This window comes from Typopeltis vanoorti, chromosome 17 (assembly GCF_054136105.1).
Source record: "Typopeltis vanoorti isolate ZY-2024b chromosome 17, IOZ_Tvanoo_1.0, whole genome shotgun sequence".
NCBI classification, from domain to species: Eukaryota; Metazoa; Arthropoda; class Arachnida; order Uropygi; family Thelyphonidae; genus Typopeltis; species Typopeltis vanoorti.
The window spans coordinates 68,412,870-68,434,455 of NC_143565.1; the positions used below are offsets into that span (position 1 = coordinate 68,412,870).

Below are 21,586 nucleotides of genomic sequence, written 5' to 3' on the forward strand. Positions count from 1 at the left end.
ATATCTATTACAACAGTTATTCAATTTAGTCAAGGACTCTTTCAAACTTGTAGCAGATTTATTTAGAAGTATAACATTGTCCGCATAAAGCAAAGAGCTGACATTAACATCTCCAATTCTGATATCATGTTTAATACCACTTTCCTTCCTAATGTGATCCATATAGATAATGAATAACAGAGGAGATAATGTACATCCTTGTCTCACACCAGATTTAACATTAAACCATCTCCCTGTACTTCCTTCAATTCTAACTGCTGACTTACAACTCAAATACAGACTAAGTATTGTTTGATATAATGCCCCATTGACACCATATAACTGTAGCGTATCAGATTGATTTGGAGGAAAATTGTGGATAGGAAGTTAGTGATGGTTTAAGTTTTTCATGTAGTACTATCTTATGCTGTGTACCCCTTGAGGGTACATATCAGGAATTTGATGATGAAGTTTTATGCATCCATATATATTTAAGTTAGGTCTATTTCTGAGTGCTGCTGCAGATTCTAAAAACAGTGTTTCCTTTTTAAATTTACTATGGTGGAGCATGGTAGTTTTCGTCAAGGAGAACCTGTGGGTTGTATCTATTACATAACATAGTCTACAAGGTCAAATTGTCGATAGTCGTGATTGCAGATGTACAATTTATGTTCTTTTGAATGGACAGTCACCGATCTGTGTATCTGGCCAAAGTAAAACAACTTGCAGGAACATCTCTCTTCTATTAAAGGGTACTTTATAAACTTCATGCACTGAGAGAGGAGGAAACTGATCTTTGGTGGAACGGATGAGGTTAGCAAGTTTCTGGTGGGGCAAGTAGAGTATACTTTAGAGTCACCCACGTGTTTCATTCAGCATTGTGTTATCTTTGTGTGGGTGTTACAAGAATTATTTGTAATCCCTGAAGACTCAGTGACTGTGAAGAAATATTGGAAGCATTAAAAAAAAATAAAATAAATGGTACTCCACTCATTTTAAATCCTTGATTAAAAATCTAACTTTAAATAATACAGATATGTATTGGTAAGCTTTGACATCACCTCACTGTTTACCAATATTCCCTTCAATGACAACTTAACACTTAAAATATGTTTTCCCTTCTGATATATTAGATCTCTTTTCCTTTGCCATCAAATCTGGTTATTTTTCTTGGGAGAACAAAATTTAAAAAGAAATAGAGGGAACTGCTATGGGTTCCCCTCCCACCCCACCCCTCCCCTTCTTGCCAGTTTTTACATAGAAAATTTTGAAAACGAGCAAGAGACTCAACCCCTCTCAAACTTTCTATCTGGCTAAGATACATAGATGATGTGTTCTCTATTTATTCTCTATCCTTATTGTCTCACAGCCCAGACACATTAGACTCTTCCTCAGTCACCTCAGTAGTCAGCATCCAAGAATCCAGTTTATGATGGAAAGTTATACATTTTGGGATAAATAGATTACAAGCTGTGTACCACATTGATGGAACTGTGCTCCAGGAAATTGATGAAGCTAGAGATTTATTGGTGGTCATAGACAGAGAGTTTAGAGGACATATTGCTAAGGCAGCCCATAAGATTACTTTACTATTGCACGTAATCACACATTAACAAGTAGAGATAAGGAAGAGATAATTACACAGTAACAAGTAGAGATAAGGAAGTTGTTATTCCTTTTTATAAGGCTTTGATACATCCATACCTGGAGTATTACTTTGCTCAGTTCTGGTCTCCTGGGCTTCTTGGGAATGAGGAAGCAGTAGAGAAGATTCAGAGCTGAGCAACCAAGATGGTGAGTGGCCTATAGAATATTCCATATGACAATAGATTGAGTGCATGTGTGTGGATGGATAAAGTTAGTTAATAGGAGAAAAAGAGGGGATATGATAGAAACATTTAATTTGCTTAAAGGTTTTTATAGGATTGATTCAGGAAAATGTTTCAGCACTCTGCTAGAGGGAGGCAGAACAAGGGCCCTGGAAGTTGAACAAAGGTGTGGTTAGTAGGAGTGTGAGGACTAGATTATTTTTTGCTTGGACAGTTGTGAATGAGTAAAATGGGTTACCAGAGTTAGTTGTGAATGTTTGGTCTGTTAATGGGTTCATTGTTGAGGTATGATAGATAGTATGGATAGTTTGGTTCTCCCTGCAGTGAGTCTTTGGACTCCATGGAGGTGCTATAAAATAATAATAATATGATGATCATCGAAAATGTTAACAAGAAATGGAGCCCAAGAAAGAATCAAAAAAATAAAAATGGAGAAATTTTTACGAACACAGAAGAAATAGGAGAGAGATGGAAAACATACTGCTTAGAATTATACAAGATACAAGGAGATCTTGAAGTTCAAAAGAAGTTAATTGATGAATTGAGAGAAATATCATACCAAGCATGGAGGATTGAGATGTATTGAGAGATGAAGCTGTGAATGCAGTAAATCATCTAAAAACCATAAAAGCCCAAGGACTGATGAGATTACTGGAGGATGCTGGAACATGGTGGTGTGCTTATCATAGATGAACTACACTGGTTATGTAAAGGCCATGGAATAAAGGTAAAGCACCCAAGGAACGGAAGAGATCAATCTTAATACCCATTCACAAAAAAAAAAAAAAAAAAAAAAAAGGAAGCAAAATGGACTGCAAAAACTGCAGAACAATTGCTGATGATATGAACTGAAAGAAAATCTGGAAGATGAGCAATCAGGATTTAGTAGAGATAGATGTACTGTGCACCAAATATCAATGTTAAGACTAATTATGGAGAAAGCTTTACATAAAAATATAAATGAATGTTTATATTGTTTTGTTGATTTTCAGAAAGCATGTGACAGTATAGATCAGAAAGTGGCATGGGCTGCAACCAAATCATATGGAGAGCACACAGGAACCTGATGTTTCTGTTGCAGAACATCAATAACAGTGCAGAGGCTGCTGTAAAAAACTGTGGAGAAATAGGAAGATGGCTCCAGACAACAAGAGGCTTGACACAAAGAGACCCAATATCCCCAAGCATCTTTATCATGTTATCATGCATTTGGAAATAACAGTGGATATATTAAAGGATAATATAAAGGGATTTCAATTCAAGGTGCAAAATAAAATAATTTGCAATTTATAAATGACAATGATTAATTGAAGAAAATGAAGAGGAACTAGAAAGAACAGTGCTGAAGTTAAATGAAAAAGAAAGGAGATATCAGTTGGTAATGAGCATCAATAAGACTAAAACAATGATATTCAGAGAGAGAGAAAGAGAGAGAGAAGAGGATGAAAAAAAGAAAATAAAGGTCAGTGAACAATAGCTGTAAGAGGTTAGGACCTTCACATACTTAGGGAGCAACATGGTACATGATTTAGACTGAAAAAAAAAAAGATCTTAGACGATACAAGCAAAAGTAAACCCCCAGGCAGTGGACAAGATATGGAAAAATAAATCAGTGAGCCTTTCCATAAAGATGAGAGAGCAGGAAACATGCATATTCACAAGTACTCTCTATGGTTGTGAGACATGGGTAATTGTCAAAGACTCTGTGAGATGAATATTGGCTTTCAAAAGAACATGTTATAGAAAGATTCTACGAACTGGATGGATACAAAATGTAACAAATGGAGACTTGTAGAGTTAACTCTAAAGGAATCTAATGCAGAAAATAATTCAAAAGAAACTAAGACTTTTTAGACATACATATAGAATGGATAAGAGTAGAAAGATTAAAACCTTGATGTTTGGTAAAGTGGATGGTATTAACAAAAGAGGACATACAAGGCAAGAGTGAATAGATGAGATTACTGGAATGGTGAAACATGCATCAGGCACAAATGGGCATTAGACACATGAGTGATGATGATGATATTCTTTATGTATTGTAATTAAAATGAAAAGCCAAACGGCTAGTTTTCTGGCAACTTAATAGTTATTAAAGGGATAAAAATCCTATGTTTTTACATAGCCAGTAAGTGAAACTCAAGATCGAGAACTACGATCTATGAGTTTCAATGCCGAAAAACTATCGACGAAGGCAATTCGAAGCAAAGGTGGAGCAAGATCCCTCACTATTCTTGATATTCTCTCATAATGTAAAGCACAGCTCCTAGGAGATGTAATACTGTCATTACATTATGAGGAGAGGTCACTACCCAGACCGGTTTCAACCTTTTTTGAGGTCTCATCAGTGAGTAGGTAAACCTGGAAGATATTATTATTATTACTACGGGCTACTCCAGGAGTCCTTAGACTCATCGAGGGAGGCCCTCAACATCATGTTCACACAACTGTTCAACATTCTCACAGTATCTATCATACCTTGCCTTGAACTCATTCATTGTCATAGCACCCACAACAGACTCTGGCAGCTTATTCCACTCATTTACCACTCTAAAAGTAAAGAACCCAGCTCTAACACCCCTGCTAACCACGCTCTTGCCCAGCTTCCATGGGTGTCCCCTAGTTCTCCCACCACCAGTCCTGATCTCAAAAATATCATCTGAATTAATCCTACAGAATCCTTTTAGCAATTTGAATGTCTCAATCATATCTCCCCTTTTCCGCCTATCAACCAATTACTGCAACCCACAAATCTTCAACCTGTTCTCATATGGTTCATTCCATAGACCTACTATCATCTTAGTCACTCGCCTCTGGATCCTCTCGACCTCCTCCCCATCAAGAAGGAACCGAGGTGACCAAATCTGGGCACAGTAGTCGAGATGAGGTCTTATCAGGGCTCAGTACAGAGGTACAATAACTTGCTTTTCTCTGCTCATCAAGGTATTTTTCAACAACCAAAGTGAGTTGATGAGCTGATTTAGCTACTTTCGCAATGTGCCCCCTAAACTTCATCTCCCTATCCACCAATACTTCCAAGTCCCTGGCCTCATCAATCTCTTGGAGTACAGTTCCACCAATGTGGTATACTGCTGCTAATCTTTTCACTCCGAAATGCATAACCTTACATTTTGTCACATTAAATTGACATCCATTCTCCTTAGTCTAGAACTCCAATCTATCTAAGTCATCTTGCAAGACTTTGACATCTTCTGCGTTCACTATCGCCCTACCCAACTTTGGCATCATCAGCGAACAAATGAACTGGCCCACTTAGACCCTTCCCTATATCGTTAATGAACAGATTAAACAGCAGTGGTCCAAGAACAGAACCCTGTGGCACACCACTAGTCACAGGCCGTCTTTTGGACTCTACTCCTGAAGAAACTACTCTTTGATATCTCTCCATCAACCGCCCAGCTATCCATCTCACCAACCCTATATCCATTCCCATATGTTGTAGTTTACGGATTAGAATTCCATGTGGTATCCTGTCAAATGCCTTGCCAGGTCCAGCAGTATCACTGTAAACCCATTTCCTTTATTTCAGCCGTCACCTTGTTATAAAACTTGAGCAATTTACTGAGGCATGATCTACCCTTCACAAAGCCATGCTGTCCTCTGTACAGTATCTCATTTTCATCAATCCATTCCTGTATTTTTCCCTTGACTACTTTCTCCAAGACCTTGACAACGACTCCTGATATGCTGATTAGTCGGTAATTTGCAACCATAGTCTTGGATCCTCCTTTATGCAATGAAACTATTTTCGCCTCTTTCCACGCCTTCGGGACTAAGCCAGACCCGAGACTCAGATTAAACAACATGGTCAAGGGCACTGATAATTCATTAGCCGCTTCATGCAAGACCCGTGCCGGTATACCATCCAATCCCATAGATGTATTCACGTTAAGGTTCTGTAATAGACTATTCACCTCCACTTCATTCATCACAATTCCCGTATAAACTAATGGTTCCTTCATTTTTTCAATGTCACCACCTGGATGATATACTTTTGCAAAGTGCGCGCTCAGTAACTCCACTATATCGACTGGTTCAGTGAACTCTTTACCATCGTCATTCCTTAAAATCATTTTGCCATGTACAGTTTTTTCCGTGCTTGCAGCATATTGAAAGAACTGTTTGGGATTCTCTTTTGCTTGCATAACTAGTTTCCTTTCATAATCGGCTTTTGCTGTTTTTACCACGCTCGTTACCCTTCTGGCCTGTACTTTATACCGTTCGTGTGCCTGCAGGTTACCCCTTTCTTTAATTTCCCTCCATAGTTGTTTCTTTTTTTGCAGCTCAAGCTTAATGGTGTTATTCATCCATTTAACCTCTCCTTGTTTCACTATTCGGCCATAACCTCCTGTTATGGAGGTTATGGCCGAATATAACCTCCATTTACAGGAGGTTATGGCTGATTATACAATCAGCCATAACCTCCTGTAAATGCTCTTTGACCACTTCCCATGCTCTATCGACATCCAGCCCTTGCAGTTGTACATGCCATGGCACTGATCCAAGCAATCTCCTAAGCTTGTCGTACTTGCCAGCACGGTAATTCCACATATACCCTGTCTTAATCACAAATTGCACACCTTTAGCCACCTCCCAGGTCAAGACCTTATGATCACTCTCACCAATAGGTGGCAACATGGTCATATTCATTACAGTCAAATTCTCAGATACTATTACCAGGTCAAGCACTCTCACACCCCTAGTATTTTCAATTACATGCTGTTTCAGATAGTTATCCCTTAATAATTGAATAAAATCCATTTCCTTCCTCACATGTGTCCTCTCCTCCTTCCAATCAATGTTACCATAGTTGAAATCCCCCATAATAATTACCCTCCTTCCACTCATTTCATCAATTTGTTTATGCATACCATCTCCACCATCTATTCCATCACCTGGTCTATAGCAGCACCCAACTGTATATTTTATTCTGCCAGTGTCAATCTCACACCAAATAGCCTCAAATGAGCTCCTTTCACTATCCTGCAATACTTCAATTCTCCTTGGCTGCAGTTCATCAGCTATCATCAATAACACCCTCCCCCAATTTTATTCTCTCTGTCCCTCCTAAACATACTATAACCTACACATTCTATCCCACTAACTATATCATCTTCCGTCAGCCATGTTTCACTAATGCCAATAACCTGTGGCCAGGAAGAGCCAATCAAGGCCAAAAATTCTTCCTTCTTGTTCCTAATACTCCTGGCATTAGTATACATGAATTGCAGTGATCCCTTTGTCCCACCCCTATCTTGATGTGAAATTCTAAATATCCCATTCCCATTTTTTGTCCTTATTGCTGGCTCAGGTACATTATATACATTTTTACACTCAGCTGTCTCACTGATGTCTGGATATCCACTTCCCCCCCCCTCCTTGGTAGTTCTAGTTTCCCTGGTTCTGCACATCCATTTTCACTTCATTCAGCAACACTTTTTCCAGTCTCCGCACACCAAGTCCATTCAAATGCAGGCCATCCATCTTGTATAAGTCCTTTCGCCCATCAAACTCATTCCACACGTCCACGAATTCCACACCACACCGTCCGCATAACCTGCGCATAATGTCATTTGCAATTATGGCCCTCCTTCTAAACTCCTCTCTGTCAAAAGCTTAGTGAAAAGAACTTACATACCTTCACTATACGAATGCCATAAAGGTGGGCTTATATTTTGTAATTAAAATGAAAAGCCAAATAGAGCTGAGAAATGTAGGTTACCATCTGGTTGGTGAAGAATTAGAAGATCTAAAAAGGCTAACTGCTTATTTGATTCTACTTGTAGGGTAAACTTGATCCTAGGATGAAGTGCGTTTAACTTAGTGAGAAATTGTTGAAGTTCATCCGAAGAGCCATTCCGTACAGCAAAAATGTCATCGACATATCTGAACCAATGAGTAGGTCTGGGAGAAATGTTGTCAAAGATACGTTGTTCAAAATGTTACATAAAGAAATTGGAGATAGCAGGAGAAATCTCCAATTTCTTTATGGAACATTTTGAGCAGGAACTATTAAAACCAGTGTGTTAATAATTCCTGCGTTTGACTGGGATGGTGATGAGATTCCGCATGGATATAATGGCCTGTATGAGTCTTCTTTCTATAAACTGAGAAATGTAGGTTACCATCTGTTTGGCAAAGAATTAGAAGATCTAAAAAGGCTAACTACTTATTAGCCTTTTTGGATCTTCTAATTCTTCGCCAACCAGATGGTAACCTACATTTCTCAGTTTATAGAAAGAAGACTCATACAGGCCATTATATCCATGCGGAATCTCATCACCATCCCAGTCAAAAGGCAGGAACTATTAAAACACTGGTTCATCGGGCTCACTCCTTTTGTTCTTCAGACGATCTTTTACAGAAAGAACTACAATATATAACTTATTCCTTTCTATCTAATGGTTATAAGAATTGCTTCATTAAAAGAAATTTGAGTAGTTTTAATATGTCTTCCTCTTCAAACACAGAAGAAATAATGCGCATTCCTATCCCTTATGTACAAGGCATCAGTGAACGTATAGCAAAAGTTTTAAAACCACTGAATATTTTTGTTGCCTTTTGACCGTTTATAAAAATCTCCACCTATCTCACTTCTCCTAAGGACAAGCTTCCACACCTTAATCATCCAGGTGTCTACCAGATTCCATGCTCTTGTGGATTATCTTATTTCGGACAAACGGGAAGATCTGCCTCTATTCGGCAAGAAGAACACCAATCTTATATTGAATGCTTTAAACCACCTGAAAAGTCTGGACTTGCAGAACATGCCATCTTCACTAGACATAGAGTTCGTTGGAGAAAGACGAGTTCCTCACAAAAGTCAGTTCCTCATGGAACGCCTTTATAAAGAAACATGTGAAACTCTGCTTCATTCTCCTAACTTAAACAGATCCGACTGCTTATGTCTGTCCCCTTTATGTGATATAGTACTTTACAAATCAGCTAATCTTTCCTAACTTTTTATTGTATTAATTTTTTTTTTATTTTTTTTTTAGGAAATTTATTGACCTTTTTAGTTATCTTACACCAGCTACTTAGGTGGCGCTTTTTGGAATTGTCAGTTATTTTTTAATTTGAGCTTAATATGTACTGAAGATGCCTGTGACACACAGGCGAAAATTATACTATTAAATAATATTTGTACGTGAGTTTTTTCCGTTATTAATTTTGTATCGATCATTTATTAGTTGAATATTAATGATCTCATGAAAATAATGAAACTGAATTTATCGAGTTGTTGCAAGAAACTTTCTCAAGCAGCATGCGACAGAAGGAACTCGAGGACAAAGAGTGTTAGATCTGATTATAGTGTCAGAGGATATTTCAGTTAAAGACATAACTATTCTTCCTCCAGTTGGTGATAGTGATTCTGTAGTGCTTACTTGGGAAATGACTAAGTTTATGTAACATTTTTCTGAATGTTCCATTCAGAAAAGGTTACATAAACTACAAAGCAGGAAATTATGATCAACTGAGGACTATACTGAGTTCAACACAATAGTATCAGTTTGGTGAGAGTGATCATGTGGTACTCATTTGGGTAGTGGCTAAGTTCAACATGTAACCTTTTCTGAATGTTCCATTCAGAAAAAGTTACATGTTGAACTACAAAGCAATAAATTATGACCAACTGAGGACTATACTGAGTTCAATGCAATGGCATCAGTTGCTGGATGGGAAGAATATTGATAGTGCATGATAAGCATTTAAAAAATACTTAAATGATGCAATATTAGAATGTCCCGAGAGGTGGAAGAATAAATAGAGGAAGAGTCAAATGGATGTGTAACATTGGTTTTATTGGTCAAGTGCACTGTGCTGGCAAGACTCAAAAGTGCTCTGTTGCACCATTTCTCATTATCAAACACCAAGAGAAAAAAAAATCATATAATTAAATATGCTATATAAGATGGGTCTCCCACAATGAGTCTTGTGACTCCATGCAGATCCTGAATAAAAATTATAGTAATTGTCTCAAAAACTGAGCTATGATTGTACATAAAAAAGCAGTTACCTACATTAGGTGAGCTTTAGATGTTGCCATGAAAGAAGAAAGTACAGAACTTGAATGCACTACACCCGAGCAGTTGCATGTAGTAGAGCAAGCTTCCACTTCAAAAGGCTTCTTTCTTCTGATAATTCCTATTCTTCTGCTTGAGACTTAATCAAGAAGGAAGTAGATATGTTTAAATTGAATTCACACTGAACAGAATCAAAATAAACTTTAGTAAGGAAAAACTACTGTTTTTCCTTCCTAAACACACTAGTTACTTATCTTCCTAATAGTGCATTTTATTTTATAAAACACCCACATAAACTTTTATGTTCATAAACAATTACACCATCACCTAACTCAACAATATGGAATCCTTAAAAGTTGAATATACAGTTACAAAATCATTTCTGTTACAAATATAAGGTCAAGATTTACATCTTTCACAAAATTATTATTATTATTATTACACCCTCCATGGAGTCAACAGACTCATCGTGGGAAATTCATTCAACTGACAACATATTTATCATATAGAATCTTAAAGTCCTTAACACTCCTTGCATTAAAAATACATTCTGGTAATGCTTTCCATTCACTGACAATTCTCCATGTAAAAAATCTACTCCTCACACCCTTCTTCACTACACTTTTACATAACTTCCAGCAATGACCCCTGGTTCTTCCCCTCTCACCTTCTACTCTTTTTATAATACCCTCTGGATTAATCTGATAAAATCATCTCGCTAACTTAAATGTCTATCATATCACCTCTCTTCTCTCAAACTTTGCAATCCACATCTCTTCAACCTCTCTCCATAACCAACATTCCAAACTCCTCATATTATCTTAGTCACTCAGCACTGGACCCCTCTCCAATGTCTCTACATCACATTGAAAACCAGGTGACCAGATCTGAGCACAGTAGTCCAAGTATGGTCTGACCAGTGCCTTGTACAGTGGCACAACCACTTCCTTATCCTTGCTTGTTAGAATACTTCTTATCATAGCAGCACTACAATGTGCAACTTTTGCACCCCTAGCAATATGCACTTTAAACTTCAGTCTACTGTCAACCATCACTCCCAAATCTATCTCGTTCACTTTCTGCAGTATGGCACTATCGATCACTAACGAAAAATGTAGTTTTAATATTAAAACTACAATCCCCCACTCATTTTACACAAATTATGGACTCTACAACCATGTTATAAATAATTATTTTAATTTCCCGACATTTTGACATTCGTATTAGGGTCATCATCTGGAGTATACACACACACACACACACACATATATATATATATATATATATACACACAGAGACAAGCCAAATTACATTTCACATAGTATGCTGAAGAGACAATGATTTGATCAGCGGTTATTCTACTGGCCTGACCTCTAGTGAAAATAAAATAAAATTAGAATAAATAAATGAAATAAAATTAAATTAATTAACTACATCAGAGCTATATTCTATTTAAGACAACATCAGAGAAATATTCTTTCATATAGATAGTTTTGTTACAGTGAAAATGATGTCCTAATTTAACATGCCCGTTGTTATATTAGATTTAGGATCCTGGATTACCTATGGCTCTATTTAAAATTAACTCTTAGGAAGAAAGGTTAAGTGGGTAGAATATGTGCCTTCCATATGTTTGGGATTTTTAGGCCATCATTATTGTCATCATTAAAAATCCCAAACATATGGAAGGCACATATTCTACCCACTTAAACTTTCTCCCTAAGAGTTAATTTTAAATAGAACCATAGGTAATCGAGGTCCTAAATCTAATATAATAATGTTCATGTTAAATTATTTACATCGTTTTCACTGTAACAAAATTATTTATATGAAAGAATGTTTCTCTGATGTTGTCTTAAATAGAATATAGCTTTGGTGTAGTTATTTTATTTTATTTTCACTAGAGGTCAGGCCAGTAGAATAACCGTTGATCAAATCATTGTCTCTTCAACATACTATGTGAAATGTAATTTAACTTGTCTCTATATATATGTGTATACTCCAGATGATGACCTTAATATGAAGGTTGAAACATCAGGAAATTAAAATAATTATTTATAACATGGTTGTAGAGTCAATAATTTGTGTAAAACGAATGCTGATCATTGTAACACTAAAGGAAAGGATACAACCCCCACACTAAAAAGTTTACTCAAATCTTCCTGAAGGGATTCATCATCAGCAGTGCTACTTATAATTCTTCCCAACTTTGCATCATCAGCAAAGAACTGAAGATCCCAGTTAGTCCACATGATATATCGTTTACAAACAAGTTAAATAACAGAGACCCAAGAACAGAATGCTGGGGCATGCCACTGGTTTCCCTTCTTTTTTGAGACACTGCTCCATCATACACAACCTGCTGGTATCGTTCAGAGAACCAATCTCTGATCCACATAAAAAATCTTGTACACCAATTTATCATATTGTAATCTATCAAATGCTTTTGCAAAGTCTAAGAATATCACTGTATATGATTCTTCCTTATCTTACACACTCGTCACCTTATCATAAAATGCAAGTAAATTAATGAAACAGGACCTACTCTTTACAAATCCATGCTGACGCTCATAAAGAATGCCATGTCTGTCATCCCAATTCTGTATTCTATTCCTTACTAATCTCTCCAACACCTTGACCACAACTGCAGTTATACAGACTGGCCTATAGTTAGAGACTTCTGTCTTAGAACCATGCTTGTGGAGTGATACTATTTTGCCCTCTTTCCACTCCTTAGGAACCCTACCCACTGCAAGACTTTCATTAAATAACCAGGTCAAGGGCATAACCAACTGTGGTGCACATTCCTTAAGCATACATGGTGATATGTCATCCATTTCCACAGCCTTATTTACATCTAACCTAATTAACATCTGATATACCGCTGTTTCTTTCACTTCCAATCCTCCTAATGCTTGCCTCACTTCTATATATTGTACCGGATAATTTATACCAGTATGACATGCGCTGATAAAGTGCTCATTCAATAATTCCACTATATCCTTTGCAACTGTTAGTCTGCTGCCATGACTATCCACCAATGTTAGTCTGCTGTAATTATTTTTCCTCTTGCTTGCCATATAGCAGAAAAATTCCTTTGAGTTAATTTTGGCCTGACCAGCCAATCTCCTCTCATACTGCACCTTTTCTTTCTTTACCATGCTCATCACATTTCTAGCCTGCACCTTATACTCTTCATGGAACTGATCACCACCAACTGTCTTGTACCTCTTCCATAACATTTTCTTTTTCAGCACAGCTTGCTTGATTTTGCTGTTCATCCATTTTGCTCCCACTCTGTTTACTCACTTAACCCTCAGTATGCAGTCATACATTGCATTTGTCAGATCCTGCCTTATGAGTTTCCATGCATTGTCAACATCTTTACTTCTCAGCTCATCTACCCAATGTACTGATGCTAACTGACTACAGAGCTTCCTATAATCACCTGCTTTATACTTCCACATGTATCCATTTTTGGCAGTGACCTTTTCATCAATTCCCAAACAAGTACCTCATGATCACTCTCACCAACTGGCAGCAGTGTCAACACCTCATTAACAACTACATCTTGTGAAGTTATCACCAAATCCAAAACATTAAAGCCTCTAGTTGCTTCAATCACATGCTGCTTAAGACACTTATCTCTCAGAAATTCCACAAACTTGCTCTCCTTGTTCCCATACACTATCTCCTCCTTCCAGTCTATATTCCTGTAATTAAAGTCTCCCATCAGGATCACCTTCTTTTTACGTGTCCAACTAATTTGCCTAAACATTTCACAATCAGTATTCTCTGCATTTCCTTGTCTATAATAGCATCCTATCATATATATTGGTTACATTGACAAGATAATACATGATCCTCTCCTTTTCTTCTTCACTCACACAGACCAAAATAAATATAGTCTCATTCCATTATATCTAAGATATTTATGATATTTACAAAAAGATAAAGAAAATATAGCATAACATAATCTGCACTCCACTTTCAAACAGTACAGTAAGTATCCTTTCTTTTAGGCTTGCACGGTGATCCGAATGCAGTTTTGAGAATTATGGAGACAACTACCGTGTTTGCTAATTCTGTTTTAGTCAGGTTGTTCTGTATGGTTTTCTTGGTATTTAGGACATTACTGGTTTCTAGTCGTATTTTATCTGCTATTAATATCTGCTATTTATGGAGACAACTACACGGTGGTTGTCTCCATAATTTTCAAAAATGCAGTACAGTAAGTATGGCAACAACATGCCGTTCTAAGGTTACTTTCCTTCCTTTGGTACATTTAATGTGTATAGGATGCCATGTGTTATACTTGCAGATTGATCTACTTTGAGCAAACTAGAACCGTAAACATTTCTTTCTTTCTCTGTCACACACACACAAACAAACATAAATGCATATGGGTATGCAAGACAGGGCTGGCAGACACTGCCTTAGGAATTTTGTACAGGATAGAATGGAAGAAAACAACTCATTATAAGGTCTGATGGAATAAAAACAGCACAAATAAATAATTAAACACATGTTTAATCAAACCTATATTTTGCCTCAATCACTGAGACACTGTCATGTAAACAGTATTAAAATATTACAATTTTAATAATGCTACAGATAATGTAAATGAAGAATTCGAGATGATGATAACAGTAGAAGAGGTGGGTGGGTGAAAGAAAAAAAAACTGGTGGAACAATAGAGATAAACAATCAGTTGAGTCCAAAAATAAATTTTTCAATAGGTATTATTTCTGGGAAAATTTCCATCTTACTCCTCTAAAATAAATTATTATTTTAATCGCTAATATAGCCTATTTTCGTTTAGGAGTGCACCTTTTTTTACAGTGTCATTGGTTCTTTGCTCAACTCCTAGGACATTACTGAAGTGTTATAAAACTAATATATGAAGAATAATATAGTAGGAAAAAATTCGGACATACCTTTTTTTGATGTTGTTTTCTGTCTGTTTATCTTGGCGATATGCATTCACCTGCTGTTAAGCTGTTAAAGAAAGGGGATTTTGGGAAAGAGGGGGGTAAAATAATGTGGGGGAATTATTTGATCTGGATCTGGATTTTTTTTATACGTATAACAATATTATTATTATTAAGGATGAGTAGAGAGCATTTGGGGGAGGAAGAGGAGGGATTGATGGGGGAAAATTCAGGGGTGGGAGTAATGGGGTGTGAGCCATTTCAACAGTCAAAAGGTTTTGACTCCATGGAGGGTGTAATAATAATAATATCACTTGGATGCCACTCTCTTATATTAAAGGGATTTCTGAACTTTCTGAACATATGCAAGGGTGGCCTGAAAGGTTCTCGGCCTAACAATGAAAAAACGAATTTATAATTTCAAAATTATTTCTTTATTTTTCAACATAATCTCCCTTAAGACTAATACATTTATTCCAGTGCTATTATCCCTTCCCTGTAGTGGTTCTCAGTAAGATCTGCAAAATACCCTTCTACAGCTGCAATCACCTCTTGATTCGAAGAAAAATACTGACCAGCATGGAAAAGTTTTAGTTTTGGGAAGAGATAGAAGTCAGAGGGAGTCAAATCTGGGGAATAGAGTGGATGTTCCAACAATTCACAGTGCAGATCCTTTAATTTTCTCATTGCCAAAACACCTTTGTGGGCAGGTGCATTGACCTGATCAAGAAGCTTTTTTTCCTTCTGCAAACCGGGTCTTTTCTCACGAATTGTTTCATCTAGTCTGGTTAAAAGATCGGAATAATATTCCCCAGTTATTGTTTTACCCTTTCAAGATAATTAATAAACAAAATGCCTTTAGCATCCCAAAACATCGATGCCACGATCTTTCCTGCTGATGGAACCGACTGTGTGTTCTTTGGCACTAAATAATCGACTTCTGTCCACTGTTTTGACTGCTGTTTGGATTCTACTGTGTAATGGTGACCCCAATCTATAGTAATAAATCGATGCACAAAATCAGTTTTATTCTTGTTAAAACACTCCAAGCACTGTTCAGATATTTTCGTGCTAGTACGTTTTTGATCTGCTATGAGCAAGCTTGGCACCCATCTTGTGCAAAGTTTTTTCATTTGCAATTCTTCATGCAAAATATATCCTACATGTTCTTTTGAAATGCCTATAGTCTCAGCAATTTCATGCACTTTGACTCGCTTGTCATCCAATACCATATCGTGCACTTGATCAATGATTTCTAGTCTTGTTACACTTTTTGGACATCCTTCACGTGGATCATCTTCAAGACTGGTATAGCCACATTTAAACTCGGCGGCCCATTTCTTAATTGTTGAAAACGAAGGAGAAGTGTGCCCATAAACTTTTATGAACTTCGAATGAATTTCTTTTAGTGTTAAACCTTCTTTTACAAAGAATTTTATAACCGCATAATAATCAATTTTATCCATTTCAAGGGATACAGACAAGACTTTTGCTTCAGACAGCTATATAAAACAAACTACTTGATAGAATGACTTGCAATTTCAAATGGATGCTTATGACAGATGTACCAACTTAGAAAAAAAAATCTTGCCGATAGCATTGCCATCTATGGTCGAAGCCGAGAACTTTTCAGACCCCCCCCCATAGCTAAAGTTCTAAAACTTCTTAATATTGTAGTATCCTTTCATTCTGTCAAGAAGATTTCTACCTTCCTTTCTTCACTCAAACTTCAAGCTATCTACCAGATCCCCATGATCTTGTGGTTTGTCTTACTTTGAACAGTCTTGCAGATGTGCAGCCATCCATTGTGAAGAACATAAATCTTATATCCAGTACCATACACTGGAACAGTCTCGCCTATCAGAACATGCTATCTCAGTTAAACATATTAAACAAATTAAAGCATTTACATAGAAGTAGATTCGATATAGAGTCATTATATAAAGAGAGTTGTGAGACTTTTTTTACACTAACCTAACTTAAACAGATAAGATGGCTTTTTGTTATCCCCTTTATGGGAAATATTATTACATCATTTTTATTCAAGTTCCTAATTATTATATTGTTGTTATTTTTTTAATAATTAAGAAATTTACTGACCATTTGCTGTTCTATTAATGTTATTGTGGTGCTTTTTGAAAATGATTCTTTAATTGTAATTTTATATGCCAGCCTGGTTTGTCAAGTGGTTAGCATATCCGCTCTCCAGCCAAAAGGCTGCGGGTTCAAATCCCTGCATCGGCATGAATTTTTATGATTGTCTGTGAAAATACTAGTGGTGGTGGGCAGTAGATGGCATTGGTGTAGATGTTGCGGTTTGCTATAATTGGTGGATTGAGTGCTGGAGACAGAGTTGTAGAGTAGGTGCCTGCCCTCCTTTGATGAGTCATTAAACTCCTTGAAGGTGTCACATAATAATAATAATATTGTTTTCTATTATCAGTGTACCACAGGAGAAAAGTTTACAGCTAATAAATTTATTTCATGTAAGTTAGGTTTTTGTGTTTAATTTCTCTTACATTCCAAAGGACGGCCTGTGACTAGTGGTGTGCCACAGGGTTCTGTTCTTGGACCACTGCTGTTTAATTTGTTCCTTAACGATATAGGGAAGGATCTAAGAGGAACGGTTCATTTGTTCGCTGATGATGCAAAGTTGGGTAGGGCAATAGTGAATGCAGAAGATGTCAAAATCTTGCAGGATGATTTGGATAGATTGGAGGTCTTTGATTGATGAGGCCAGGAACTTGGGAGTGTTGGTGGATAGGGAGATGAAGTTTAGGGGACACATTGCAAAAGTGGCTAAATCAGCTTATCAAATCACTTGGTTGCTGAAGAATACTTTGACGAGCAGAGATAAGCAAGTTATTGTTCCTCTGTACCGAGCCTTGATAAGACCTCATCTCGACTACTGTGCCCAGATTTGGTGACCTAGGTTTCTTCTTGATGGGCAGGAGGTTGAGAGGATCCAGAGGCAAGTGACCAAGATGATAGCAGGTCTATGGAATGAACCTTATGAGAACAGGTTGAAGATTTGTGGGTTGCAGTAATTGGTTGATAGGCGAAAAAGAGGAGATATGATTGAGACATTCAAATTGCTGAAGGGTTTCTATAGGATTAATTCAGATGATATTTTTGTGATCAGGACTGGTGGTGGGAGGACTAGGCGACATCTATGGAAGCTGGGCAGGAATGTGGTTAGCAAGGGTGTTAGAGCTGGGTTTTTTACTTTTAGAGTGGTAAATGAGTGGAATAAGCTGCCGGAGTCTGTTGTGAGTGCTATGACAATGAATGAGTTCAAGGCAAGGTATGATAGATACTGTGAGAATGTCGAATAGTTGTGTAGACATGATGTTTAGGGTCTTCCTTGATGAGTCTAAGGACTCCTTGGAGTTGCCCATAGTAATAATAATAATTCTATTCTTGTAGATGCTGATGTCAAGTCAGCTGACTAATTCCGAAAACTCCTCTCCTTTATTTCTGATGTATCTGATGTTTGTATACATGCATTTTAATATATGCTGTGGACCCATGTTTTCCCTTGCATGATGTAATTACCAACCAATTCATATTCTGATCCTGTGAGACTGCATTCAACATTGCATAATAATTTCTGTACTTGCACTCCTTTGCCCCATGTGTGGACCTTGAAGAGTGAAAACTTCAAATATTTGATAAGTATACTTTCTAGTGATAGAAGTATAATTCGGGAGATACTGATGAAAATTTCTGGGATGAAGTTTTTTTTTTTATTTTTTAACAGTGTAAGATGTCCATTACTTGCACTGCTAAAGTAGCTTTTCATTAATAGAAGTTACTTTTTGTTTATTTTTTTCTTACCGAGCATGGAGACTACATAAAGAGAGAGAGACAAGTAGAATACAGTTCAAAGAAAATGAAAGTCTTGAAAATAATGTTGGCAAAAACAAGGACAGTTAAAATAATGAAATAAGGACATTAGGAATGTTTAATGACTAGAATATATTGAAGAAATGCTTGCGAACTCTTTCTAAGTAGTTTGGAATTGTGTTGAGAATGAATTTAGAAAGGTTATCAAGAAGAGGGGAAAGGTCTAAGAAGAAAACTCTGGTAAATGTTAGGAGACCAGTTAAAAGAAGAATTGGTTGGGGGGGGGGGGGAATGTAGTAGTGACAGTGTTTGTGAAGATTGGGATATGGGAATATAAAGAAATAGAGAACTTTGACCTTCATGACCTGACAGTTTCTGTTGGAACATTTATTGATGATGAAGAATAACATTTCACATCTGTGCATTGTCAGTTGCTAGTGGACAACATTATGCCATTGAAGCATGTAATATTAGCAGTGATAGAAGAATAAATCTTGCCATCACAGAATTACCTTATAGTCTTTTATTTGTCTGAAATTGTGTTTTAAGATATATGCTGAAAGTCTGGTGTTACATATCTTGACTATTTAAGATAGTAAATAAACAAGGTTATAATGTATAGATGGTTGGTTAATATTTAGTAATGAATGTGTTCTGTTTTGTTATATTTATTTATATTAAAATGAAATTGTAAATATGAAAAGTATTTTATTAGCATAACAATTATTAATAGTATGAAATAATACAGTTTTATATTTAACACAATTATGTATTAATTATTAAGCTTTTTTTTTTCAGAGAAAATTAAATACTGTTTAATTTTTAGATAGTTTATCTTTTGCTGAAATCTCAAAATGAAGAAGATATCCGTATCATGACAGCTCTATCAACATTTAATATTCTCAACAATTCTGATACTGACTTACAGATTTGTGCATGCATTGCTCCATCCTCTGCAAATAAGGTAAGTGATATTCATTTTAGATGTATAAAAATCAAAAAATTTTCACATTGAATCACTTTTTTTTTACATTAGGTGTAGTGTTTTTGATATCAAATCCTGCTTATATATTGTGAACATTTTCTGTCCCTGGCTTCTTCCTGTAATGAAAGCTTGCAAATTCCATATGACTGCCAGACTTGAAAATAGAAAGCAACAGTTTTAAACCCTGAAAACATTAAATACCTCAATTTCAAGAAGTGGCTCAACTATGAAAAAGAGTATAAAAAGGAAATGGAATTATTTTTGAATTGCTTTTTATTATTTTTATGAACAAGAGATAATTATTATTATCTGTGACTCCCTAGAGATCTCAGATTTTATAGCGCCTTTATCCTGCTTAGGTGCAGTGTCTGCTATGATTATGCAACTGCAGGAAACCCCAACCAGCTTGTCACAGAGTCTGGTGTTCAGAATGATTTTTTTTATGACTGTAGAAGTATGTATTTACAGGGCTGGTTTGCCTGTTCTGGAGAATGAATAACTCGAGCTTCTGGGTGAAAAACCCCCTACCTCCATATGAGACTGGCTAACTCACCTTTAGTCAAAAGAGACCAGATAAAGGTTCCTCATGTCTTGGACGATGGGAATCAAAACCAAGGGCTTAGTCCATACTGACTGAGCTACAGAGACTCTATGATAATAATAATAATAATAATAACAATTATTATTATTATTATTAACATCTGACCTCCATGGAGTCAGTGACTGATCTTGGGAGGTATACGCTATTGCACACACTACTCATCCAACCATGCTTTAAACTGATTCAGTGTGTCTTCATTCATAACACACACACACACAAGCAATCTATTCCACTGACCAACTAGTCTCCATGCAAAAAACCTTCACCTCTAATTTTAATTAAAATTAAATGCAAAAATTCTTTATTTACATCTAATTGCATAAACCAAATAATTAAAATCAATCTTCAGAGGAAACAAATCACTCTTAAATTAATTAATTTTTTCTTTCTTTCAGAATAGAATGTTTCCAGGTAACTGTACAACAGTAGATGTTACTTGTGTCATGTTATTACAGGTAAAGAGCTTGGTCTGAAACACCATTAGGGTCCAGAAGAATAAGACAGAGAAAAATTAGTTACAGCACACATAAAATGAGATTAATATTGGAGATTTATTAAAATTACTACCTAAAATTGGAAAAGTTTGAGACATTATTTCTGTTTGAATTCTCTCTTTCATAACTTTTTTTTTATGTAGCATTCAAAGTAAGAAACAGCTTTCATGGAGAATTCTAGCTTTGTTCCGTTGATTCTGTGACTAGAAGAAATTGCATGCTAAGCAAGGCCAAACCTGTCAGACTCGTTGTATCAAATAGTTTTTCATGGATAAATTGGAAATGCTGAACTGCTGCATGGGACAAATTAATGTAACTTGTCTTTTTGAAAATATAAAATAAAAGAAATTCTGTCATATTGTACCATTATTTTATATTTAGGGTCAGAAGTAAACACTTCACTAGAGACTGCAGATATGAGAGTCCTGAGAAAGATTAGGGGCATGAACAGATGGCATCAATGGCAACGTCATATTAAAAATGAGGATATTAGGAAAGAACTTGATGTTGTCAACATCCAGGAATGCATGAGCACAGCTAATCGCAGGTGGTATGGTCACTTAATAAACAGAATGGGAGAGGAAAGATTAGCAAAACAAGTGTTCTCTGCCAGTTTGGCAGGAAAAAGACCCAGAGGAAGACCAAGATATAGGTGGACTGATACTGTAAAAAGTGCCTTAGAAGATAGAAATATAAGATCTGATAATGTTGAGTTTTGACAGGTAACAGACTGATTTGGAGAAAAATTGTAGATGGGAAGTTAGTAATGATGTAAATTTTCGTGTAATACTATCATATCCTGTACACCCCTTGAGGGTACATGGAAGGAATTTGATGATGATGATGAAAATAAAAGAAACTAACTTGCATATTAAG

The 21,586-nt window shown here is 36.3% G+C and overlaps 1 protein-coding gene across 1 annotated transcript in view; it reads left to right on the forward strand.

The window, feature by feature from the left end:
• Vps13B (vacuolar protein sorting 13B) overlaps positions 1-21,586 on the forward strand; it is a 1,316,993-nt gene that overhangs the window by 1,080,863 nt on the left and 214,544 nt on the right. Inside the window, exon 42 of the mRNA XM_090406926.1 lies at positions 19,457-19,594. Within this exon, the coding sequence (XP_090263052.1) occupies positions 19,457-19,594 (138 nt within the window). The remainder of the gene's footprint in view (positions 1-19,456; positions 19,595-21,586) is intronic.